At 39.3% G+C, this 18,871-nt stretch overlaps 2 protein-coding genes across 4 annotated transcripts in view; one reads left to right on the top strand and one right to left on the bottom strand.

Moving 5' to 3' along the window:
• The window catches only part of hcn2b (hyperpolarization activated cyclic nucleotide-gated potassium channel 2b), a 40,140-nt gene extending 33,016 nt beyond the window's left edge, over positions 1 to 7,124 (top strand). Inside the window, exon 8 of the mRNA XM_061779378.1 lies at positions 1,066 to 7,124. Coding sequence (XP_061635362.1) covers positions 1,066 to 1,970 — 905 coding nt within the window. The 3' untranslated portion in view covers positions 1,971 to 7,124. The remainder of the gene's footprint in view (positions 1 to 1,065) is intronic.
• A 1,296-nt stretch (positions 7,125 to 8,420) lies between these two features.
• Positions 8,421 to 18,871, bottom strand: part of polrmt (polymerase (RNA) mitochondrial (DNA directed)) — a 43,389-nt gene continuing 32,938 nt past the window's right edge. The window contains exons 16-21 of one of the 3 annotated variants that reach the window (XM_061779374.1): positions 17,921 to 17,973; positions 16,652 to 16,750; positions 16,180 to 16,252; positions 14,146 to 14,237; positions 13,289 to 13,362; positions 8,421 to 10,625 (exon numbers count right to left, since the gene is read on the bottom strand). In XM_061779374.1, the coding sequence (XP_061635358.1) occupies positions 10,576 to 10,625; positions 13,289 to 13,362; positions 14,146 to 14,237; positions 16,180 to 16,252; positions 16,652 to 16,750; positions 17,921 to 17,973 (441 nt within the window). In that variant the 3' untranslated portion in view covers positions 8,421 to 10,575. The other 2 variants (XM_061779373.1, XM_061779375.1) reach the window with 2 other exon arrangements.

The raw sequence follows: 18,871 nt of genomic DNA, 5'->3' as shown, positions 1-18,871 counted from the left end.
CCTACCCCTAACCCATATTGTAGACCTCATCTGAACCCTAACCAGACTCTGACCCTGTCCCTGACATAGGCATATTGGAAAAGACCCTAAAACTGATCTCTTGGTTTAAAAAAAAAATAATACTAATGTTTTGGTGAAACCTCTTCATCAACAGATGAGCCCTGCGACAGGATTATCATCAACCTTTTTGGCATGTTTGACATTTTCTGCTCCCCGGGGTAAGGTATGCAGCCAACCCCCATCTGTTTTACTGAGAGTTTTGTTAAACAAACAAACAAACAAACAAAAAAAAGACAAAATAAGGTCACCAAACACACTCTGACGTCCTCCAAGGAAAACGATGTTCTCAGCCTTTTGCACTTGTGGGGAGCCAAATGGTTTGTTGATTTGCATCACGTCTGCAACATATTTAATTGATGAGACCAGTTATTTTTTTTTGGTTTTTTTTTGCCTCATCTGTAATGGACATTTACCAGAGCAGGCTGACACTTGGCTGTGTAATGTCTTTTTCTTTAGACGTTCCTTGAAACAGCACCTAGCTCGTTGCCCAAGGCAATTTATTGGACTCTCTGGTGCACGTACTGTAACTGTCAAAAATGGTATGTTACGATGTGGCTGTCTCAGGAACTGCCATGTTAGTTGGAATTCCTTGTGTACCGCTCTTGTCTGTATCCTCGGCACAATCTCCGCTCTTCTTGCAATGACTACAACTACAAAAAGACATCTCATGCTGTGTGTCGGAGTGAAAGTGGTGGAAATCGTGGCGGCAGTGCACGTCAGCTAGCGACGATGGATAAATGTTACAGAATTCAATTGAATTTGGTTAAGTTCCTTTCTATTAATTGATGAATGCATATTTAAGTTGAAACATTCCCCCCCAAAAAGTTCCATTTAGGTGTGCACAGTTATTTTAAATTGGCATAAGGATTTTAAGAGGGTCCTTGTAAAATAATTCTCTCTTGCAAGGTGCCCCTGGACCCAAAAGGTTTGGAAACCCCTTCTCTCACCATGGGCCCATTCGTTACCTTAGCAACAACACTACCTGCATTTTCTTTCTCATTTCAGGTAAGAAGAACTCGATCCTGATGCACAAAGTTCAGCACGATCTCAACTCGGGGGTGTTCAACAACCGCGAGAACGAGATGATCCAGGAGATCGTCAAATACGATCGTGAGATGGTTCAACAGGTGGACGTGCCACGACCGCAGCCCTTGTCTATAACGCCGCCTCAGCACAGTGGAATTTTTACTCCGTCGGGTTCCTCTCAACAGCCCCAAAGTTTCGCTATCGCCAACTTGCAGCAGGCTGTAGCCATGAGCCTTTGTCCGCCCACGCAAGGGAACTCGGTGGGGGCCGGGTCGTTGCAGTCTCCCAGGATGGTGAGGAGATTCCAGGTGTTGCAGAATATATCCAGCCCCGCCTCGCCGTTGCATTCGCAACTCCTTGCTTCTGGTGGCTTTGCTCCAGTCCTGTCCAGCCCCTCTGTCCAGAGCCCCCGTTCTTTACCTTATGGATCCAGCATCCTGGCTGGTCCCGCCGCGGGCTCCCAACTGTCTTTGGTCCAGCAACACACTGCGAGCCCTGCCCACCATCCCAGCACGCGTAAGAGCACCCATTCCTTGCCAATGGAGAACCTCAGCCAGGACACCAGGGCGCTGTCGGCCTCTCAGCCCTCGTTGCCACATGAAGGGATTCACCCGGGAGCCCCCAGTCCAACCCCATCCACTCGTGTCTCCTCCACTTCCATCGGACCCGCTCAGACCCCATCGGGCCACGCGGCTGTCTGCAGCGCCGTACCGCACAGGATTGTGCTGCCCCACCAGATGTCAGCGGGAGCCTTCGGCACAGGTGCAGCGTTCGCATTAGGAACTCCTGTCGGGGACTTGGTCCGTCCCAAGAAGGACTCCATCGTGAGCCTTCCGGAGACGGAGCAGATTAAAGTCCGATCCCGTTTATCCTCAAACTTGTGATCGTGATTTAAGCCTTCTGGAGTTTATGAGGGGCTTGACATGAACACGAAGGAGCTACGGTACTCCAGTTGGACGGTGTGAATGTATGAAATGAGTGACTGGCAGAAGTAGACTCTGATACAGTAGTTAACTTTGGACTCTTCTGCATTGAGTTCTTTCTACTCACAGACATAATTAAATGCACAGAATCATAGCATAGCGTTGTAGCAACCTCCCAAATTTGCCTCATTTGTCCACCGTAGTTCCAAATATATGCTTAAGTATCCTTGTACCCACTTTGTTTGACTGAGGACTCGAATAAGAACAGGAAGGGGAACCTGCTTCTGAGCTTCTGCCTCACTTTGCTAGCTTTCAACGCCATGGTATCATAGGGATGTCTCTCTTTAACATCCATTACACAGGTCAGTCCTCTAGGCTCTAGGTCTCATTTTCACCACTTGATTAGAGATTTTTGCTATGACAGAGGTACCATAATTTAAATTCGTACCATGACTCAGCTTGGAAATCAGTTTAATCTGATTTCTAATTGTGAGTGAGATGCTGGGCGGATGTTGTGAGGTTCTGGACTGCGTTGAGCATATCTGAATTCGATCGTAGCTCCAATTTTGACAGCAAAAACAAAACAAAACAAAACAAAATATCGACCGAATGACAGCTTTTTAACTCCTTGGGCGAGAGGCGGGGTACACCCAAGACTGGTCACTAGCCAGTCCCAGGTTGTAGCTCTTACACCATCCATTAATTTTCTATAGCATTTAGCCTATTTAGCATAACTGGGAGCTGGGACCTATCCCAGGTGACTTAGAGTGAAAAGGCGGAAGTCAATACCAGTGGACCCTTACATACTGAGCACCTGTGGATTCACCTATTTGCTGTTTTTCCCCCCCCCGTTTTTTCTTTACTTTTTTTTTTTGGGAGACCCAATGCCCAAAAATCTTATTAGTGATTTATCCCCGCATATAAATATTTTAATTTTTTTGTTTTCCAATGCAATTATAATGGGCGTCAATTATTTGCAGATTTTTGCAATCCGCAGTCCAGTCCCGTCCCGAACTCTACTGTACCTCTAAAATCGCACGATAGATAGGATACTTCACCTCACCTGTGACCCTATAGAAAAAATAGATTTTGTTGTTTTTACATTTTATAGTGGTTGACCTCTTGAGAAATGTGTATGGCAGTTAATGCATTTTTAAAAATACTTCCCGGAACAGATTGTGTTCAACTTCAGAGGTTCCACTGTATGACTCCTGTATTGGTTAAGAACTTTCATGTGCTTTCAGGCTGAATATTCACACATTGCCTGCAAGACGAAAATCTATTTGTGTGACCTGCCTTCCAATAGATGAAGTCGAAAAGAAATGATTTTTGATTTCCTTCGGGGCTTGTACAGCAGAGCTCAAAGGGCAGTAAATATTGGAATTCAATCAACAAGGCGGCCTGATAATGTTTGCTGGAATTGCAAGTAGGCGAATACAAAAATATCAGATGGGAAAAGTTTCTAAGGGAGGATCATGTGTCAGAGAAGGCCTCTGTCAGTCAGGGAGTGTGACGGGCCACACTGAAGAAAAAAACAACAACAAAAAAATCACAAATTACAAAAAGACGAAGCTGGAGAATAAACCCAGCAAAAGAGGTTGTTTCAAATGGTGTATTTTCAAAATCTTCATATTCACATCAAATTGTTCATACTGATGATGGCGTTGATTTGACAAAATACTGACTGATGTTCTTCAATCTTGTAAGATTACAATTTATTTTGCCCAAATAATGCACTCCTTTTTTCCATAATTAACAACTTAATTCCTGTAACTTCCCAACTTTATTCTCACAAAAATTGCAAATATATTTTGTCATGTTAGTTTAATGATTGTAAATTATAGTATTCAATATTCTAAGTGTACTATCACCTTATAATTGTGTATAACTTTTTCCTCACAATATTAGGACTCCATCCATCCATCTTCTTTACCGCTTCTCCTCATGAGGGTCGCAGGCGTGCTGGAGCCCATCCCAGCTATCTTCGGGCGAGAGGCGGGGTACACCCTGAACCGGTCGCCAGCCAATCGCAGGGCACATACAAACAAACAACCATTCACACTCACATTCACACCTACGGGCAATTTAGAGCCTCCAATGAATGCATGTTTTTGGGATGTGGGAGGAAACCGGAGTGCCCGGAGAAAACCCACGCAGGCACGGGGAGAACATGCAAACTCCACACAGGCGGGGCCGGGATTTGAACCCCAGTCCCCAGAACTGTGAGGCAGATGTGCTCACCAGTTGGCACCACCGTGCCGGCTAATGTTATGACTCCTTTAACATAATTTTATTTCTAGTATCAATACGACTTCATGTAAAAATTATTACTTTGTTCTCGTAAAACTGCGACGTCTTTTATTATATTTGATTGTATGTATTTTTAAATCTCATAAAATAGTGACCTTATTCATGTAAAATTTAAAATTTTTCTGGCCATATCACAAAATTATCATCGTAAATTATAACAATGTTATGACTTATTTTCTCTGAAAAATTCAGACTTGGAATGGATTTTTGCAGTATATTTTTTCTCTCGTATGTTTTTTCCCCAGTAATTTTAAAATGATAAAAAAAATCTTGTAATTCTTTGACTATACTTTCATAGTAAAGTTTCATACAATGACCTTTATTTGTCACATTTTGAATGCACTCCTGTAAAATAACCTTTTCTTTCATAAAATTATGAATTTGTTTGTAATATTATATTAATATTAATATGTTATCCTCATAAAATTATCACTTGTTCCCTCTTAAAACAACTTTATTTCTGATATTTTGAATTTATTCTCATAAAATGTTAAGTTTTTCAATGTTAAAATTAAAATTAAATTAAAAGTTTTTGAATTTTTGTCATGCAAAATCATTACTTTCTCCCCTATTGAATTTAAGACTTTATTCATTATATAGTTTTTATTAATTTGAGTAAAATTAGGACATTTTCCCGCTTAAAATTCCACCTTTATTTGTAATATTTGAATTGATTCTGGTTTATTGTCATGTTCTTTTCTTTTCAGTGTGGCCTTCATACTCGTAGGTCAGTCGAGCACAAGAATGCCCCCCAAGCAGTGCATTTCATCCAACCGTCTAGCCGTCAACATGTAAAACAATTCTGACGCGCATCATTAAAATGTAAATCCAAGTCGTCACTGGGTTAAAGTGGGTCCAGCCCATAATGAGTGGAATGTAAACACTGTTTGGATCAACAGCCAAGTGCTTCAGGCTGCGTGTGGCGGCTCAACCGCGCCATTAATGCCTCAATAAGACTTCATCGGACGCCACCGATTTGTGTCCAAAAGCATTTAGCTTGCCGTCCAAGCTTCTCGCTCTCTCTGTTTGCGATGGGACGGGGCATTCCATTCAGCTCATCTCCCTGATGCCTGCACCATTACTGCCTAATGACAGTGGAAAATGGAATCTGTTTGGGACTCCTATTAGACTCCTTCCATTGGATTTCATTATTCTGTACCAATAACTATTTCTTTCCACAGTGATGACGATGATGACGCTTTCATTTTGTTCACTTTGTGTATCTGGAGATTTCCAAAGTGGAGTTTTATTTTAAGCAGTGTTTTCAGGTCAGTTGGGTTTTTGTTTATGCCCAAATTATACCCAGCCGAACTGATTTCTGGGCACTTCAAATTATTCATAATTTAACGTTGTGTCCGCCGTTTTGTCAGACTACATCATCTTAAGTAGCATTAAAGAAGATTCTAAACTGTCCATAGGTGTGAATGTGAGTGCTACTGCTTGTTTGTCCATATGCGCCGTGCGGTTGAGTGTACTCCGACTATCGCTCAAAGTCAGCCGGGATAGGCTCCAGCTCACCAGCAAACCGAATGAGGAAAAGCAGTCTCGAAAACGGATGTATCGAGGATACAATAGCAAAAATGTGGTGGAATAGGAAAGGAGGGTGGCTTGAGTAAAATTGATTGTGAAAACCAAATGTATCCAAATGTAGAGTGGGCTAACTCCATGTACAGAAATGAATCGAGATAAGGCATATTGTTCAGATAAATGCTGGTCCACTCAGCACTTTTCTTGATTCATCAGCACAAGACTGGGCCAACTTCCATTTCCAAGCTGGACACGCCCGTGAAAGCAGGCTTCACCTCTTGCTAAAAATGGAGTAAGCCTACTCGAGTTCTTAGTGGCTCAATTGTGATATAAAACCAAATAATATAAAGATTAGCGAACCCATTTTTTTGTTTTAATACATTGCAGATGGAGAAATAATTGCAAATATAAAACGTTTATTACAGCACATTTTGTCATCTTGTGAAATGCTAGGTAAAGGCAGTAACACTAAAATGGACACCGTGCAAATTCTTCCTCTCAGCTTAAAATGATACATTTTTAAAAAAAAAATTACATTAGTTTTTTGTAATATTACGTTAGTCTCACAAATATTTTTCAGAATATTTTTACTTTGTTTTTCCTAAAATTACAACTTTTCCTCATAATTCTGTATCACCACTTTATTGTCCCAAAATTACATCATGATAAAAATCCCCCCCCCCCCCCCCCCCCAAACTCTTAAAATTATTTTGGGAAAACATTCCAAGTTTTATATGACCTGATTTAACAAAATTACACTTTTGCTGTAATTTTTTTGCTGACTTGCTCATTTCAAGCTCACATTTCTCTTTGCTTTTCCACAGCAGCAATAGAACAAGAATATGCAAACGTTCGACCAATGGCAGTGAGGCATTGTGATGCAGTGTCTTACATAAAAAGAAGTTTCTTATTGCTGTAAATTGGAAATCAGTGTTTTTTTCTCTAAACTTTATTTGATTATTGTATATTTTTTTGCATTTATCTACTGTGCAATCCCATAATGAATTGTGCATACATACATCGTGCCTAGCATTATACTGTAGTCTCCACATAATATATTCTTTGTGTGTGTGGCTGTACAATATAAATTAATTGTCCCTTATATTCCATATGTCAGTGCAATAGAATAAGAATAAACTAGAGTTGAGTACAGTTATTGTGATTTCCAATGCTTCCTGTTCCCAGAACTCGATTATGCATGTCGGAAAAGCACAAAAAATGTCATGTGGCTCATTTTTTGCAAAACTTTTTAATGCAATAAAGGAATGTGATGGTGAATACATGAATCTGTTTTTTTTTCTTGACAAATACATTTTTCTTTTCTTGGAAAATATGACTTTTTCCAAAAGCGTGCCTTTTTTCACCCCCAAAATCATTGAATTAGTGTTTAACCTCTATTACGTTTGTACATATAACAAATATGTTTCTAAAATTTACGTCATGTTTTTGTCATATGACTATGCTAATTAATTACGTTTTTCTCTGACTATTCTAATCGAAAAAAAATATCAGAATCATCTTTATTTGCCAAGTATGTCCCAAAAAATCCCACACAATATAAATTCTATGTAGATTTTTGTAAAAATAAGAATTTATAATCATAATTGTATTAGCTTTAATCTGCTAATACATACACATATATTTATAATTATAATTTGTTTTATAGTAAAGTTAAAATTGTAAGGTCACAGATGTTGTACCTGAAAATCCATTGTAGTTCATTTCAAAGGGTTCTTCCAAACCAAACTCTTCAAACTAAACCTCTTTTGAGCAAAAAAAACCATCAACAAATGTTCTCATCATTTTAAGAACTTTTCCTCATAAAATTTCATTTCATTCATGCCACATGACTCGATTCTCTTAAAAACGGTAACTTCTTGTAAAATGACATCTTTACATTTATGCTTGTAAAATTATGACTTAATTTTTTAGATTGTCTTTATTATCGTAAAATTTAAAACAGTTTTCTTGGAAAATAAGGATATTATTCTCTTACTCTCTATTATTCTCCCAAAAATTCATATTCATATAATATGACTTTATTCTTGTAAAAAACAGGATTTTGTGAAATGTTACAATTTTATTCTTGAGAATTTACAACTTATTGTAATTTAAGACTTTATAAAAAGAAAAGAAAATTGCTATACTCAAGAACATTTTAAGAAAAATGTATCTTAGTTTTTCTTTTAAGATTAAACAATTCCCTAATTTAAAATTTCATTTGACCAAATATTTTATACATTTTACTTTAATACTTTAAGACAATTGCCATTGATTAGTTTTTTTTTTACTATTACTATAATATTCTGTAATTGAATAATATAAAAATAATACCTATGTTCATGTTTTATAGCTTCTTACTGCCCCTATTTTGTGTTTTTAATCTATGTAAAATTAACATGGATGGACGGAAATGTTTGAAAGTACTTTTAATATACCTTGTTTAAAGAATACAAGTTTATTATTATTATTATTTTTTAAAGTGCTACACTAAAATGACAGCTAACATCATATTTTGCCTTAAATGTTCTCTGCCCTTGTGTAATTGCCTAAAGAAATAAACCAGAGGCACAGTTCCAAAAATAATACATTCTTCATTTAATGTAAGAGTTTACACACACATAAAACCAGTGACTTTCAGTTCAGGATTATGACGTTTGCTGCCACAGAACCGTCAATCCCCGTCACAAACTAGCAATCATCACATTTTGTAAAAGATGATTTGAAGTATAAATAGGAGGTAAGCAGACATGATGAACTGTAACGGATCAAAGCGGCTCGCTCATTAAGGAAATTATACATACTCGTGCACTCACTGTAGTAGTCTCGCCACGCTCCACTATTGTCTGTATCTGAGTATCTGCAACATTTGCACAATCAACATTGTCCCAGATTACCGCGCTACTAGACACTTTAAACCGCATACACTCCTTGAAGTCTCGGCGCCTTTTGCACAATGGTCATTGCACCGGACTACTGCAATATTAGTCATTCGAACTGCTCTAAGTGCTAGAGGACTCTGCATCTTTTTGCACAATTGTCAAAAAAAAATTAAACATTGTACCGGCATTACCAGATAACTCGCAACCCTTTATTGCTCAGTGACTGTTTTTCTCAATGTCTTCATGTCTCAAAAGTGTTTTGTCAATTGTCGTCTCGTCGTACTAGAGCAGCTCCAACTACCGGAGACAAATTCCTTGTGTGTTTTTGGACATACTTGGCAAATAAAGATGATTCTGATTCTGAAATACAGTATGAGTGGTGTCTCCAGGTGCAAACAGCTCAGTTGTTCGGCCACGTCGGTCTTAAAAATGCATTGCACACGGCATCTGAAAGCACTTGTGCTATTTTTAAATGCCCTGTGCTGAAATATTCCAGGTAATACAATTTTTTTTAAAAAAAGAACAAAGATGTGAGCAGCGGATGCTTTTGTGGTGACTCTTAAAAGAGGAGGCAGGCCTTTTAAGATCTTGGACAGCTTGATAGGACATGCAAGTGTACTTTTACTTGAAACAACACTTTTGTGTTTTGGGACAACTGTCACATCCTCCTAGTACAAAGGAGTACTAGAGCTGCACTGAGAGGGGGAGAAAAAAAAGATACTACGACTACTGGTATTTTTATGAGAGTAAAATTCGAAGGGAATAAAGTTGTAACTTGACAAGGTAAAAAGTATTTTTTTTGGGTGGGGGGATTTTTTTCTTCAATAGTCAGAATATGACATGATAAAAGTTAAAATTTAATGAGATTGTAATTTAAAGTAAATTTAAGTGTCAAACCATTTTCTCACTCGCTCTCAAAAAAAAGTATTTTCCAAGAAACAGTCCTGTCATACAATTTACTTTTTTGTTTTAATATTACGAGGTTAAAATTCAAAACCTTGTTTTTCTGTTTTCCTGTTTTTTTGACTTACATTTAAAAAAAAAATACTTTTTGTCTCATAGTATACCCACTTTAAAAAAAATAAAAACTTTCATGAATTTTTTTTTCTTTAGTCGTACAATAACAAGAAAATGCTCTATGAGATTTGTACCAGTCATAACATTTTTGCATTTTTTTAAGGAGAACTCAATCTTTTTTCAAGAAAAAAAAGTCAAAATATCACAGGATTAAATAAAAAATAAAACTAATTTGTTTTAACTGAATTTGAAAACTCCCAGTCATTAAAATACTTTTATTCTAGTAAATACATTAAAAAAAAATCCCTTGAAAAGTGTCCTTTTTCTAAAGAAAAAAAATGTTTTTTTAATTGAAAATATGCAACTTTACTCTCATAATGTAATTTATTTTTTTCTTCCCAATGCAGTGAAAATGTTTATTATTTATGCGTTTTGTGTAATAACAGCTCCTCTCAGGTTTTGTTTATTTTTAGAATGGCAGAGTGGGCCACCTCAAACGCTCTCGTGTTCTGATTGATGGATGAAGATGATGGCAGGTTAACACTTGGCGGGGGGGTCTTCACACACCTGCCCGCCCACCAGACACGCACACCGCCAATCACTGCTACTCGATGAGCACAAGGGCAGCTCTCGTCCTCTGATGCAATCGTTTTGTTATGAAAACGCCGCTTTTCCTTGATTCAAGTCTTTCTCGGCGTCCTGGCCTTTAACGCACAAGAGCCCATTCAATCAGGATCAGCTTCCAGGATGCCAAACATCCGAGAGGCAGGAGAAAGCGGGCGGGGCGTGGTCTGGAATCAAGATGTGCCGTGAAGACTCCATGGTGGCGCTCAGCTGAAGAAGTAGATGGATTTTTTCACCTGGCTGAGATCGAAGGTTCCTGGAGAAGAACGAGAGGGACGGACGGAGTTTTTGTGTCATATATATGTGCAACCATCAAATCATTACAAGTGGACATTTAACAAGGAAAAAGAAGTTTAAGAGAATTTTTAAATTGCCATGGTTTTAAGATATAGTAACTACTTTTTTATCAACTACTTTTGTGAAAACTGAACATTTAAATTTTTTGGTCATATTCTTCGATATTCATAATAAAAGAATAAAAATGTAAATTTAATGATGGAATAAAGTTACACTTTTCACACAATTTCAAATAAATTGTCAAGACATTCATATTTGTGATAAAGGAAAATACATGAATAATGTATTCAAAATCACCACTTTTACTTTATATCAAAAGAGTACGCTGCAATAGGAAAGCAGAAACAACAATCAATCAAACAATTTCTATGTACAGTATTATGCACACATTGCAATATATTTACTTAGAACGTCATTAAAAGTTATTTATAACTTGTTTTATAAATCTTTAATTTCCCGCCAAATGTAGTTTTGACAACAACAGCAACCAAAAAAAGCTTGGATATTGGTGTTTTAAGTATCCAAGCCCACTTTGCTTGTCATGAAAGTGCGTATTTGTGTCCAGGATGACATTCGGTCCCATTGAGGATGCGGACGACCTCCCTCTCTCGGATTATGCGCGGCCAAACAAGAACAATAATAAATTCAGTAGCTGTCCCAGTGAAGATTAAAAGGATCCATTGAGTTGCGGTATTAAATATACCTGACTGGGCCACGTAAGCTGATTATGTAGCGGAGGGACACAATTAACAGCAATCACTTTACAGCAGCCAGCTGTCGGTGCTCAGCAGACGGTAGTTAGCGTGCAGATGAGATGGAAAAGGAAGGGGGGAGGGGGGTTGTGTAAGAGGACCTCCAGCAACCTGACTGTCTGTGTGCCGTCTGCATGGCAGCCATCACTCGGGAGGAGGCAAAGACATACGTCCAGTCGTGCACCGGGATGGGTATGATAAATCCATTCATCTATTTTTCAAAGAAGTTTGTCGCTGATGTGGAGAGGTGTTCGATCTGATGATTGCAGCGAGCAGTTTTGTCTTGTGTAATGGCTACGTCTCCAAGTCCGAAGGTCAAATGGATTTCAATAACTGTTGGCAATTGATTCAGGGACCAACTAGTTTGCTGCTGAGACGGACTGTCACAGAAATTGAAAAACCAAGTATATTGCATTACTGTACGTATCTACAAAAAATAGTGGGAAATGAATTGACTGGTTAGCACATCTGCCTCACGGTTCTGATGACCCGGGTTCAAATCCTGGCCCCGCCTCTGTGGAATTTGCATGTTCTCTCCGTGCCTGCGTGGGTTTTCTCCGGGCACTCCAGTTTCCTCCCACATCCCAAAAACAGGCGTGGCAGGTTGATTGGAGAGTCTAAATTCCCCATAGGTGTGAACGTGAGTGCGGATGGTTGTTTGTTTCTATGTGCCCTGCGATTGGCTGGCGACCGGTTCAGGGTGTACCCCGCCTCTCGCCCGAAGATAGCTGAGATAGGCTCCAGCAGTATACAGGCAAGTCCGAATTTAGAGTTATGTGCCTTCACTGTAGTACCATGTTTTGTCACAACATGCCAGGCAAAATTGATGGGCAGACCTGAAAAGGCATGTGCAAGCAAGGTGGCCTACCCAGTGAAAAACGTACTTGGCGAATCTATACGTTGGTGGCTGTAAACTGTTGGATTCCATTTGATGAATATAAAAGTCCATGGCAGTGAATGAGTTGAGAGCAAGAAGAAGAGACAGATAAGGTCCCCAATTTACCTCCAGTAATAGTCGTTTCCACCGAGCAGAGAGAATATGTGTCTGTGGGTATTGTTGTATGTGTTGCTGTGAGTATCAGCTCTTGAAAGGTTTATAATTACCTATGCTAATTGACGGGAGCCTGTCTATGAAGTTTCACAAACTAGCAGACTATCGCTAGATCAGATGACATAATTTCGTTGAACATTTTAGTGGCTGCATATAGAGTGCTTAATTCTTTTATTGTTTTATGTGTCACTTTTACAGTAAACTTCAACTGGTAGTGAAAAACAACTTGAAGCAAACACACTGGGCCTCTTATTTTGAGGGACTGTGAGTGAGATAATGAGAAAAGATGCCAACAATTATTTTTTAATGTGTTTTTGATACATATTAGTGTGTTTTAAATATAAATGGTAGGGGTAAAACTATTTGATCTCTCAATCACTTGAGCTTTCATCTTACGGTTAGTGTGGGTGAATTTTAGGGTTAGTTGTGATTACATTAAATTTAGATTAGGTTAGCTGGGTTAGTTTCTTTTATAACAAAGCAGTAATTCATCCATCCATTTTCGGTACCACTTCTCCTCACTAGGGTCGCGGGCGTGCTGGAGCCTAACCAAGCTCAAAGATATTAAAATAAATAAAAAAATAATCAATGACGACTTTAAACAACCCAAAGCCATTACAAGCACACGCCACTCATGACTGAAGCAGAAAATGGATGTTCAGTGAATTCCAGCGAAGCGGTTCGCTCCAGCGCTTCAGGCTATGCGCATGCTCTTCCAGCCAATTAGGACAAACACCACACAGCATGTTCAATGTCTGGGATCAGCAGCTGCCCTTTGCGTTGGGCCAGAGGTTTAGAAACAACTGCATGCTAACTGACCTGTCTGTGGCACTTTGGCCAGCAACAGCATGAGCCGCCGGTCCTCCAGATACTTTTTGTTTTTGCTGTCAGCCCTGCCAAGGAAGGGGCAGAATAAAAAGTTAATGGCTGGGAAAACTGCATAAAAAAAAACAACAAAAAAAAACCAAGTGAAAACATCATAGCTAAGCCACAATAAAACTCATTTAAGTCAGTCCAGTGAGTTCCAGACTTGGATCTCAATGGGATCTTTCTGTACTCAGCCAGAACAATCCAATCTAATGCTGTCGTGGAACAAGAGCGAGAAAAAAAAGGGAAACAGGGAAACATAGGGACTGCTCACAAAGAACACTTCACAATGGGCTGCAAACAATCATTTTGGATGCAGATTGCGACAAGGACACAAAAGAAATTGCCTTTTAAAAGTCTACTTATCCATGAAAAACATCCCTTTGTGGAGTTGGGGTCTTTACAAGCGAGGTAGCAGGCAATTGTGTAAAGGATACGATGTCCAATTATCTCAGGGAAAAAGCGAGGAGATGAGCAGAAACCTGCCTTGGGCCAGAAAATCAAACATCGAAGAAAAGGCAGGGAGGAAAAAAAATCTGTCAAGCTAATACAGTAGATATAATACACAGTATTACCTTACCTTATTTCACGAGTATACATGAAATGGGCAAAATCCTCTCAGGATGGCGCAGTGCTATTTTACACCACTGCAAACTACAACTGGGATAATATACATTTTTAAATACCACTCCTTAAGTTTCAATTAAAGTAAAACACTACCAGGAACCTATGATTATTTATCTGCCAAGATGTATTCTTTTAGTTGATTATGTCTAAACACCTTGCTGCTAGTGGGGTGTGGCACTTACGTGAGCCTGGAGCAGTACTTGTGGAGCAGGAAGTCAGACAGCTCTTGGAGGATGGGCTGATTGTGCAGTGCCACAAACTGCTCCCGGATGACCTACCAAAGGGGTGCAGATGAATGACAACTGTACAGGAAATGTTTTAAGTAATATTTTTCTAGCATTCTTAACTGTCATAGAAGAGCAAAAAGAAGTAAACCACAGTATGATGAAAATAAAAGAAACTTAAATAAAGTAAAACTACTCACAGCTGACACGTGTAACGGAGAGGGAACAGGAAGGTGTTTGAGCGCGATACCATCACTTTTTTTTTTATCAGTATTGCAGGAATCAATAAACCAAGTACATACAGTACGTCTTGTATATGTCCACATTATTAGCTTTGGTCACTTTGTCGATATGTATTGATTAAAAAACTGATACTCAAATTTGTCGGCTAGAGAAGCAGCAAAAATTTACTGTATGTACTGTACACTAAAAAATATAAACGTAACACACTTGGGTTTGCTCTCGTTTTTTTCAGCTTTAAGACTTTTTCCATCCATTTCCAATTTTACTCAGATATTGTTCACAAATTCATGTTAGCGAGCACTTCTACTTTGCAGAGATAATCTCGCCACCTGGTGTGGCACATACAGATGTTGATTAGACAGTACAAGTTTTCTATAAATAAGTTGATGTAAGGTGTGCCTTAGGCTGCCCACAATAAAGGGCCACTCTAAAATGTGCAGTTTTAGCAAACAGGACAATGCCACAGTTTTGAGCGAATGTGCAATTGGCATTCTGACAGCAGGAATGTTTACCAGAGCTTTTGCCCACAAATTGAATGTTCATTTTTCTACTATAAGCCATCTCAAAAAGCATTTCAGAGAAATGTGCACTACTGTACATCCAACGAGCCTCACAACTGCAGACCAGGTGCAAACACACCAGCCCAGGACCTCCACATCCAGCGTCTTCACCGCCAAGCTACTACAACCATGGGTTTGCTTACCCAAAGATATTACAGAAGCTCATCTGCACGCTCCTCGTCCTCATCGTGGTCTTGACCTGACTGAAGTTTGTCGCCATAACAGACTTGAGTGGGCAAATTCTCACATTCGATGGTGTCTGGCACGTCCCAGAGGTGTTCTATACATGGATTAATCCCCGGTTTTCACTGTACAGGGAAGATGCAAACAGCGTGTGCGGCGTTGTGTAGGTGAGTGCTTTTGATGTTAATGTGGATCGAGTGGCCTATGGTGACTGTGGGGTTATGGTGTGGGCAGGTTCTGTTATTATGGACAACAAACACCAGTTGAGGAACACCAATTGAATGGATTATTTTGGCAAAGGAGAAGTGCTCACTACTTAGACTCGTTATGTTATGTTCGTTCCTGGGTCAATTTTACTTAGGGACTGTTCAAACCTTTTTCCCCCCATATATAATACAATTTTGAGTGGGAGCATATTACCTGACATACAGTATTTGTTGTGGATGAGTGATATTGGTTTGTTCAGAAAACTGCCTGTTTCTGCTTCACCTGCTTGAGCGTTGACTAATATGTTAAATACTTCTCCCACTGGCGCGGAGTTCAATTACCTGTGTAATTAGGTGGGTGGACCCCAGCGCATCAAGAGACAGGGGATTATGCAAGAGGATAATTGTACTCAGGAGAGGACCGCTTGGTTGATTCGGTCAAGATGGCATGAGGACATAAACTGCTTCGCTGCTCTGAAGCTACAACTGCTGGAAAATCAGATACAGTATCCCATTTGGTTCAGTGCTATTTTTAACAAGGATCGGCTAGAGAGGAGTAGAAACAGCTTGTCCGTGTGTTCAAAACACACATCCTTCAGCTCCATTTGAGAACAAAATGCTGAAAGTAAAGACGGGAGAAACTGACTGACACGCGAAACCTGCAGCATCAAGAGGGGAATTCTACACCCGGCCGCTATCAGATCAGACAAGAGGATCGAAGGCCAGTGTGTTCGAGGGATGGTGGGAGGATTCAGACATTTGGGAGGGCAAATGCAGTGCAAAGTGGTGAAAGTGAATACCTTATTCATGGTGTCCACCGTAAGGGCGTGTGTCCAGAAACAGTCATGAACTGAGACGAATGTCAAACCGAAGCTTGGGGGAGCCAAGATGGAAATGAGAAAAGAAAGCATAGACAAGGTTAAAAATTACAAAGTAGGCAGATTTTTGGTTACATTCATTCACAGATAACCCAATTAAGGAAATACACAGACTGCTTTCCAAGCAACACTAGTCTGAAACATAAGGTATGGCCAGTTTTAGCGTATGTTTACAAAACAACCTGTGGCTATAATAAAAACTGGAGAAAAGGAATGCGGTATACAAGGTCAGACAGCTACAGGACTTAAAGGGAACAGCAATGACTAGTTCACGTGAACCATGAATGTTTCTGAAATGAAAAACATAGCGTCTTGTGCCACAATTGTCAATTTGCTAAAAATGTGTTATTAATTAAAAAGCTTTTAATGAATCCGATTTTTTTTAATGACCTACCTTTGGCAGTGAAGTGCTGTCAACATCATGTGTGTGGAGTCTAGCGAGTGGATGAAGTTTGGCGGGAACGCGTTTTTCTGCTTCACTGTGTCTGGCCTCCTGAGAAGAGACAACCAAATACACACGTTAATTAACATGTGTCACACTTCACCACATCTTATCATGCCTCATAATGAAACCTCCTGGGAGATTGTTCGCAATTCTATATTGTACAGCATAATACAGTATACGGTGGTTATATAGTATACCCAGTGCTACAAGGCTAGTTTTTGTCAGATACTTATTGAAAGAAGAAAAAATAGACTGAAATATTGTGGGGTGGCGGCACGGTGCGGGAGTGGTTAGAGCATCAGCCTCACAGTTCTGAGGACCTGGGTTCAATCCCCGGCCCCGCCTGTGTGGAGTTTGCATGTTCTCCCCGTGCCTGCGTGGGTTTTCTCCGGGCACTCCGGTTTCCTCCCACATCCCGAAAACATGCATTAATTGGAGACTCTAAATTGCCCGTAGGTGTGACTGTGAGTGCGAATGGTTGTTTGTTTGTATGTGCCTTGCGATTGGCTGGCAACCAGTTCATGGTGTACCCTGCCTCCTGCCCAAAGATAGCTGGGATAGGCTCCAGCACGCCCGCGACCCTAGTGAGGAGAAGCGGCTCAGAAAATGGATGGATGGATGGATATTATGGGGTTTGTTTGAATTACTTTTTAGGATCAAATCTGTTATTAATGTAGTACCTAAGCAACGATTAAAATTACTAAAGCGACATGTTTTGTAAAATTGACTTTTTAATGTTTGTATACAAAAAGTTGGGTCTCTGAACTGCCTGACCTCCCATCAAGTGTGAAATTACTTCGGCAAGTAAATTGTGGGCTGCCTATTTCTGAAAATGTGCAACTGTATGCACAAATGGAACATTTTCTGCTTTGACTGTAGCTGGGAGGGAGTTCTCAAATTACAAAAAAAAGTCCATAGGTCTGAATACTAAGTCTCACCAAACTGGTTAAATTATTTTATTTTATTTGTATGATTTACAAAAATAAAAATAGCAAATAGTCAAACAGTATATTTATATTGATATACTGTAAAATAAACATTACTTAAAACATTGCTGTAATGTTAACAAAGGTTTTATAATGGCAAAAATCTGCACTCTAAAATGAATGATGTCATATTCAATTAAAAATTAACCAGTACTACAGAACAATTTGTGGTAAACCTTCATGGAACCACTTTGCTCAGATTAGTCAGGCAAGATCTGGAAAAGACGCTCACTGTTTGGTGTCATGGCTGATCTGGAGGTTGAGGTATTGGATGGGGCTCCTGAGCTGCAAAAACAAAAGACACAGAAATCATAAGACTGAGCACCATCATGGTGATCATGGCAGGATCAGACGCAACAGTCATCGCTAGGCAACTACCTCAACAACAAATGATTTAACAAGAGCACTTTTATCATTTAGATATTAGACCACTAAATTAATTCGAGGGTCACTGCCAACACCCCTGAGCCCTTGTTGTCTGTTTATTGTGTCATTGACTCAAGTTATTTATGACTTTTGTTGTTTTCTACCACCAGCTTGCTCACTGGTGTGATAAAAGCTTCCAACACAGAGTAGGCCATTGTTGGTCTGAAGCCATAATGAAAATTTACCACAGCAGGCTGCTACATGTGATCAGAAAAATCATGTCCCGGTGAAGCAGCATGTGACTCATTATCCAAAGTTCCAAAAAAGCTTATTGTCAGTTTATCCCCACCTTTTGAATAATTTATTGGGTTTAAATTGCAATGCAATTATAATGGCCGCCAATTATCCACACATTTTCGCAATTCAAATTCCCATACTGTGATGTCCAAAAAAAAAAAACAACAACAAAAAAAAAAAACCCTAAGTTTTTATATTGACCATAGAACAAGAAATGGACCGAATTTAAAGCTAATAATAAACTTGAAGATGCCTAATCGACATTAGGCATCTTCACATGGTTTTACTTTATTTTTGTTTAATTTTCTAGAGACTATAGCCTCACACCATAAAAAAAGTGTCCAGGTTTTCCTTTTACATTTATCTGAAGTTTTGTGTTTCTTTATTTTTCCCAGGCTGTTCCACCCCCCTGAAATTCTTACTCAGTGAGGATATTCTGTATTGATGAAGTGTGTTCTGCTTATTTTATTTATTTTCTTGCAATGCCACTAAAGAAGGGCACAATAGACAGCAGAGGGTT

Source organism: Phyllopteryx taeniolatus, chromosome 7 (assembly GCF_024500385.1).
Source record: "Phyllopteryx taeniolatus isolate TA_2022b chromosome 7, UOR_Ptae_1.2, whole genome shotgun sequence".
Taxonomy (NCBI): Eukaryota; Metazoa; Chordata; class Actinopteri; order Syngnathiformes; family Syngnathidae; genus Phyllopteryx; species Phyllopteryx taeniolatus.
The sequence above is the reverse complement of the archived record's forward strand: the minus strand, read 5'-3'. Positions and strand labels throughout refer to the sequence as shown.